The sequence below is a fragment of the Hordeum vulgare genome, chromosome 3H, assembly GCF_904849725.1.
Source record: "Hordeum vulgare subsp. vulgare chromosome 3H, MorexV3_pseudomolecules_assembly, whole genome shotgun sequence".
Lineage (NCBI taxonomy): Eukaryota > Viridiplantae > Streptophyta > Magnoliopsida > Poales > Poaceae > Hordeum > Hordeum vulgare.
Window position 1 is genome coordinate 527,635,521 of NC_058520.1, and position 7,813 is coordinate 527,643,333.

A 7,813-nucleotide genomic window follows, 5' to 3' on the forward strand; every position below is an offset into this window, starting at 1 on the left:
GAGAGGGTTATCCTAAGGATAAAAGAACAAAGTGATGGGTGGTAAGGCCAAAAGGGGCAATGCCAGTCATTCCAACAAAGTCGGCGATTTTAACCCTTCCTATGTTTTATGCCATGCTAGTGATGGGCATGTTTATGCAAAATTTGTTAGTTCTCCTTATGAGTACATTTAATGGTCCATTTGGTTCCCTGAGACCCTTGTTACTAACATCAAAGGACCCATTCAAAAATGGGTACCTAAAACCAAGCATTGATCTTATGTAGGAGTTTGCTTCCGGAGGAGGTTCATGGTTTCTTGATAGTGGAGCAATAAATTATATGACCAAAATCCAGGACTTGGTGGTGGACATTCAAACTAACTCATCTATGGCCACCCAAGTATAATTTGGCGATTCTACAACATCAAAGGTATTGGGTCTTGGCAAGGTGGCGATCTCTCGAGATTTAACCACTTAGAAAGTCATGCTTGTTGAGACCCTTGCATACAATTTACTTTCCATTCGCTAACTTGCACTCATGGGTTGTTCTACGTTCTTTGATATTAATATTGTGGCCCTCTTGTGGAGCAACACTCTTAAAGTAGCCTATGTTGGACATGTTGAGAAGGGTCTCTATGTGGTCAACTTCTCAGAGAATCTCACTAAGACCGCAACATGTCTAACGGCTAAAGTTGATGTGGGATGGCTTTGGCATCACCGTTTATCCCATTTAAATATGAGATCTTTGCAAAGTATCCTCAATGGGGACCATGTTCGTGGAGTAACAAATGTTAGTTTTGCCAAAGACCGTGATTGTATCTGAGGAAATCTACATGAGATGCCTCACCGCTCCACGACTACTAATTACTCGAAGAGGCCCTTAGAGCTCCTCCACATGGATCTTTTTGGTCCCCCATCTTTTGATAGTTGTATACTATCATGTGGCTATACTTAAGTTTTATGTCCATTTTTTCCCAAGTGGGTAAGACTTGGCTATATGAATTTGAATATTTGCATACATGTGAAATAATGCCTCTTTTCAATCCACTATAAGACAATCAATTATACTAAAAAAATCAGTATTATTACAAGCCAACCTGTCTACGGAGGCTAGGAATGTCTACATGTAATACTAAATCAGATGGGAATAACAATATATATTGGATCTCTAGATGTTGTATTTTCTTTCATTCACCTGATGTATGCTTTTCTTTGGGTCTTATCAAAGAAGGTAAAAAATCCCGAAGCAACGTGAGTGGCATCATCTAGTTTAGCATAAGATAGTATAGTTGTACTACTGAAGTTCATGGCTAACAACATTCATGGTGACTTTATGCATAAGATAGTATGATCGTACTACTGAAGTTTCTACCATATTTGGATTTTACTATAGTCTAACCTAGTGCAAGATCGTGGATTTTGAATTAAAAGAGCTACGCCATAAATCATTTGTAGGCACACGCTAGCACCGAGGAAAAAGCAGAAAAAGTTAGAACATTATCAACTATCCGTCGATACGCGATAACCAAGTGGAGCAATAGCCCCACCAGATCACGCCGTACGGAATGCCACGATGACATAAACTCCAAAAGAGGATACAAAAACAAGCATGTGCATACGGCATCGACATATCAGAACCGAAAAAAACAATCACACCTACTTTCCACGTCAAATTTGTCCTCTAGTTTCATCGTCCTCCGTGTTTCCTACCTCTTATCATTCTTGAATGCAATCATTTCTCATGACGCCATCTTTCTTCAGTCGAGCATCCCCATCTTCTAGACTCCTTCCTCGCATAAATCTCCAGGTAGAGTTCAATAGCATAGTGTTTAGTGGCTTAGCACCACAAGGATTATTATGTGTGGCGTTGTGGCTTGGGCAGCGAGAAGGGCCTCCCTTCAATAATGACCGTTTTTAGATCTCTAGTAAGGACAAGCGTGATGTTGAGGTTGTGTATCGTTACCGTCCCGGAGTTGCATGCACCTCACGCGGTCGTTAGTCACCATGATGGTGCAACGTGATAGTATTTGTCAACACCCCCCTTCAGACGCACGTGACAACACGCGGGTTGTGGCCGAGTTCGCGCGTGGTGTTTTCTGTTTTTTTAAAGGGTTAATCTCCGTACATTTTGTCTATATAAGAGACTGAGGTTATGCAACATGGATCGAGGTACTCGTATCGAGGACAAAACCCCTGAGACTATGCGAGAGAGAAATCCAATTTGCAAGCACACGCGAGAGCAAGGAAGAAAACAAACGCAAAAGCTAATCCGAAAGAAATAAGAAAAAAAAAAGAGAGGAAGAAACAAAGGCTATTATCTCGAGCGTCCACCTGGCCGGATGACCCGCGGCAACATCGCGCCGGGTGGAGCAGCCGGATAGACGCGCCTCCGGATCACGGCGTACGGAGTGTCCGTCACGCCTTGCGCGATTGATTGTGCCTCTTTGCTCCCGCAGCGCAGCCCCTCCGCCACGGACCCCGGCCAAAAGAGGAGTGCGAGTATATAAAAAGCAGGCAAGCGCAAGCGCCACCGGCCAGCATCCGAAGCGAGAGAAAAAAGGTCCCACCTACGCCCCCCAATCGAACGGAAAGAGAGACCGCGGCCAGATTCATCCCTCCCGAGTCTCCCACGAGTCCGCGAATCAAACAGCGCCCCGCTATTCCTATCACACTCTCCGCCCCTGCCTTGTTAATCCGGCTCCAACCCCGCGGCGGAGCGGGTTCGGCCTTTGGCGGCGGCTCGGCTCCCTCCCCTCCGCGCGCGCATCGCCTCGCCTCCCCGGTCTCGTGGTGAGTTCCCCAGCTGATCCCCGTCTCGTTTGGACCGTCTGCTCCGCGGACGCTGGCCGCCGTGGACCGTGGCCGGGCGCATTGGACTGTCTGCGCGGTTCCTACCGCTGATTTGGGATTCTTAGCTCGGGAGTTTGCGTCCGAGCTTTGAGCTCTGAGGTTTCCGCGGAGTGCTTTTCGTGCGGGTGTATTTTGGTGGGGGAGTGGTTTTCCGTTGGGTGGAGGGAGTGGGTTGGCCGTGGCGTGACGAATCGGACGGGGTCGGCGGGGATGCTTACGCCACTGCAGCGGAACCGGATCCCCCGCCGGACCGAATTCGGTGGCGACAACCAGCGACGCGCTCGGGAATCCATCCCGTCATCCGTTTGGAATCTACTACTCCCTCCGTATTTTTTTCCCCGATTCGATTTGAAGTTCTTCTCCCCACGCATCAGCCGCCGTGCGCCGCGCGGTTTTGCGCGAACCGGAAGGTTGTTACTGGTAGTTAGCGCCGGAGCTTGGTTGGTCCGGCACGGCGTTGTGCCAGTCGGGCCATCTTTGGGGCACCCGGCGTCAAAAGCAGTCCTCGGATTTTCCCTGCTGTCGCCTCTATATTTCGCCTTCTATATAAGTCCTCCTTGATGGCAGAATCGCGTCGGTCCTGCTCGTGAGGGCTCGAGCCAATCTTCTGGGCGAGGCCATGATGGAGAGGAGGTCGCTGATGGAGGCGCTGGTGACGGCGGCGCAGGGAGGCTCCACGGACACCTCGGTGCTCTCCATGCTCAAGTACGCCGTGCTGCCTATCGCCAAGGTCTTCACCGTCTGCTTCATGGGCTTCCTCATGGCCACCAAGTACGTCAACATCCTCCAGCCCAACGGCCGCAAGCTTCTCAACGGGGTCAGCTTTTTTTCCTTGCCTCTTCTCTCTTTTGTGAATTGTGGTTAATGCCTAGCTAATGAGACCTGTGGTTGCACCTGTCACCTTGAAGAACGGTAGCTAGGTGTTATCCAGATTACAGAGTAGGAAGCTGTTAGCTATAGCTTCGTGGTACTTACATATTTGACTCTTTGGTGCAGCTTGTGTTCTCGCTTCTACTTCCTTGCCTTATATTTTCCCAACTGGGCAGCGCGATCACTCTCGAGAAGTTGGTGCAGTGGTAAGGATTGCATTTCGATGATGTCTTACTTTCTTTCTTTAGCAATTCAGTAACTCTGCTTTGTCGTGTGAGCTACTGACCGTAATGTTGTTACTATTATTAGATTAGTCAAAATATCACAGCGGTTTACTATTACTGAATATGCTGACAATTTTTAGTCATGAGCTTCCGAATACGACAAATTAGCTCCCGCGACTCCAGGTTTCTCAAAATAAATGCAAAAACCAAAAAGGGGTACCATCCAAGAGTGAAGAAAGCGTATGTTGTTAGGTTAATTGATTCCACTGGAATTTTAAGGGTTAGAATGGAATTGAAACATGGAAATTCCTGGGTTAGTTTAATGTCAGTACTTCTTTCTAGTACCATATACTGAAATATGGAAATCACTAGAGAAACTATTTCAGTGCATTCATTTACCTAGAGTATTCAAATTACCATTGTTACTGTCAATATTCATCTTGTTAGAATTGTATAAGCTTTATCTTTGAAACCCATACAGTATTTTATTTTTTTGCTGTTTTAGCCTTTTCCATTGGCAATAACTCTGCCATGATTGTGTTCTTCCTATTTGACATTTTCTCTCCTTTTTTGTACTTTGTAGGTGGTATATTCCAGTAAATATTGTTGTAGGTGCCGTGTCTGGATCCTTGATTGGCTTTGTGGTGGCGTCTATCATCCGACCTCCTTATCCATACTTCAAGTTTACTGTTATCCACATTGGAATAGGTGTTCTTTCCTTCTTTTTGCAAAAAGATTGCATTTCATTTTTGGTTCTTCTATCCGGTACGGATCTGACCGCTTGTTTTTTCTGACACAGGGAACATTGGAAATATACCTCTGGTTCTCATTGCAGCATTATGTCGGGACCCATCCAATCCTTTTGGGGACTCTGAAAAATGCAGCCAAGATGGAAATGCGTATATTTCATTTGGTCAATGGGTATGTGCATTTTCTTTTCGGGAGTTGCATGTGTTCAGTGTTTTACTTAGTAGTCAGGACAATTACTTTGGGATATGAAAATAAAAGCTCAGCATTTATATCAGGAATATGAACCTTTTTGAGATCATTTGCTGAATGAATTCTTCACTTGAGGCAGGTTGGTGCGATTATTGTTTACACATATGTGTTCAAGATGCTTTCTCCACCACCAGGAGAGACCTTTGATGGTGAAGGGGAGAAGCTTCCGGTTCTGGCATCTGAAGAAAACGCAATGCCTGAACTTGGTAAATATCCAACAGGCACTCACACTAGTACTGTACCTGAGGAGGAGCCTTTGTTAGCTGTCGAGGGGAATCAAAAAGGCACTACTTCTCTAGGATCAAAGGTAAGAAATGTCAGCAGTGATTCATATACACTTTGGCCTTTTCTCATTCAGTTTGATACAGTTATATTGCAATGGAAATAATTGTGTTCTGTTGTCACAGGTGCTAAGCTGTGTTAGATGCGTGGTGAAATTCCTGAAAGACAAGCAACTTCTTCAGCCACCCATTATTGCCTCTGTATGTATCGATGGGAATGTATTCTACTAGCAATTATTACGGAAAAATATCTCTGCATTTTGTGGCTTGAAAAATAATTTTACACTATGGAACAGGTCTTTGCAATTGGAATCGGTGTTGTTCCAGTCTTGAAGGGTTTGATATTCACAGATGATGCGCCTCTATTCTTCTTCACAGACAGCTGTCTCATTCTTGGGTATTTGCGTCCTGCTTTCAGATTCCTTTTCCAATATACACGGACCTTGCACCAGTAAAATTACAGAACTTATATTACACATGATGTCTTCTATTATCTAAACTACTATCTCTCATTTTCAGGGAAGCTATGATTCCATGCATTTTGCTTGCTGTGGGGGGTAATCTTGTTGATGGTAAGAATCTATTTTCCTTTGAAACTGTTGAGAAATCGTGTTATACTGACGTCACCCCAACCATTGCCATTATATGGTGTGGAGATGCATTTCTCCATATCTTAACACTAGCCATTTTGTTTATTCAACAGGCCCCGGTGAAGGGAGTAAGAGACTTGGTGTGCGGACCACCGTTGCTATTATCTTTGCACGTCTGATCTTGGTTCCAATTGCCGGGGTTGGCATCGTCATGCTAGTTGACAAACTCGGTTTCATTCCCAAAGATGACAAAATGTTCAAGTTTGTCCTACTACTGCAGCACTCGATGCCCACCTCAGTGCTCTCAGGTATGAGAAAATAAGGGCCAGCTGCTTATCACTTACCAGCTTGTTTAAAAACCTTATAAACTCCAATAATGCTTTGATTGTTGAGAAAATAAGGCTCGGTGCTTATCATCTACTCCCTCCGTACCTAAATATAAGTCTTTTAAGATATTTTACTAGGTGTCTACATATGAAGCAAAATGAATGAATCTATACTCTAAAGTATGTCTATATACATCCGTATGTAGTCCATTAGTTGAACCTCTAGAAAGACTTATATTTAGGAACTTAGGGAGTAACCATCATGTGTTCATGTTCAATAAACCTTAAAATACTCCAATAATGCTTTGTTGGTTGAGATCTGTATATAAGAGACAGTGGGACAGTGTGTGTGAGGCTACCATGTGCTGCATGTTAGCAAACCACGCTATGGAATCTGATGGTGAAAGATTGTTGTGTTTGCAGGTGCCGTTGCCAACCTAAGAGGGTGCGGGAAAGAATCAGCCGCGATCTTGTTCTGGGTGCACATTTTTGCAGTGTTCTCCATGGCGGGGTGGATTATTTTCTACTTGACGTTGCTCTTCTAAGTACGCCGCTCCCTTGTATGCCTGTTATTTTCTTCTTCTTTTTTGCGCTCTCATCTGCAGCAGTGTGGATTAACGGCGATTTTTGACGCTCATGAATCACTCTTATTTGATGTACATACAGATACTGTGCTGAACTGGAACATCCGCAAATAGTAGATACCATGAGAAAACATGGAAGAAGATAATAGTGTCATGAAGTGTACAATAGCTACTGAAGCCATGGTGGCAGCTGCTGTGGAGGTACGAGTTGTATCGGTACAGATAATGGGTTCCTCGTACCCATCTTTGTGTACATGCTTCCGTTATGTTAATTTTGTCCCCCCTCTCTCTGCCGCGAGAGGGACGAGAATCGCGGCAGCTTGTGCCTGCCCATATTATTACTAGGTCACCCTGAGAAACTTTTGGATCCGCATTTCAAATAGTTTGGGCACTCCATGATCTATCTATTCGGTTGAATGAAAGCGTATTTTGTATATCGTATTGTACCTTTTGTGCTGTCCTTGTGGTTGTTGCTCAGGGCATCTTCAGCCGCGCCCCCAACAGGCCTACGAGGCCTCTTTTTCTCGTCGGTGCTAAAAAATCAAATCTCGTTTTTCATCGGTTTGGACTGAAATTGGTGTCGGGGGAAGAAATTTGGCACGAAAACAAACCGTGCTAAATTCCTCCTGCGTGGACCTGTCGAGTCAGCAAGACTGGGCGTCGTCAAGAACGTTCGTCCTCCTTATCGCCTTGGCTCCAGTGTCGGTTCGCCCTCCTTGTCGCCTTGGCTCTCGTGTCGGATTCCAAGGTCAAACCCTCCTTGTCGCCTTGGCCCTCGTGTCGGATTCCAAGGTCAGGCGACGACGCAGTGATGTCATTGCTGTCGCGTGTCCCGCCCTTTCCATGCCACGCGTGCACATCGCTTCCGCCCCTTCCTCGTTATAAAAGCTGCGCATCGCCGCCGCTCGCCGCACACTCGCCTCTCCATCCTCTTCTCCCATCTCTCTCGCCTCCATCGTCGGAAACTCTCCCGAGCCCATGGCGGAGTGGTTCCTCTTCGACGGAGCGGGGACGCCGGTCACTGCACGAGTGGGACACGCACGCCCTCCACGAGGCCAGCTACCCGACACCGCCAAACATGCTCGTGTCGGGCGCCTGGAGACTGAGCGCCG

The 7,813-nt window shown here is 46.0% G+C and overlaps 1 protein-coding gene across 2 annotated transcripts; it reads left to right on the top strand.

The window, feature by feature from the left end:
- The first annotated feature begins 2,471 nt into the window (after positions 1-2,471).
- Positions 2,472-7,135, top strand: LOC123444707 (protein PIN-LIKES 6-like). 2 transcript variants are annotated; one of them, XM_045121518.1, is made up of 12 exons: positions 2,472-2,767; positions 3,395-3,644; positions 3,824-3,903; positions 4,505-4,629; positions 4,721-4,842; positions 5,000-5,227; positions 5,328-5,402; positions 5,498-5,598; positions 5,721-5,773; positions 5,905-6,099; positions 6,541-6,677; positions 6,784-7,135. In XM_045121518.1, exons 2-11 carry the CDS (start codon positions 3,447-3,449, stop codon positions 6,660-6,662), a joined length of 1,299 nt encoding a protein of 432 aa, XP_044977453.1. In that variant the 5' UTR covers positions 2,472-2,767; positions 3,395-3,446; the 3' UTR covers positions 6,663-6,677; positions 6,784-7,135. The 2 variants fall into 2 exon arrangements, with proteins under 2 accessions (XP_044977453.1, XP_044977452.1); XM_045121517.1 differs by having other exon boundaries at positions 6,541-6,662.
- Positions 7,136-7,813: the final 678 nt, after the last annotated feature.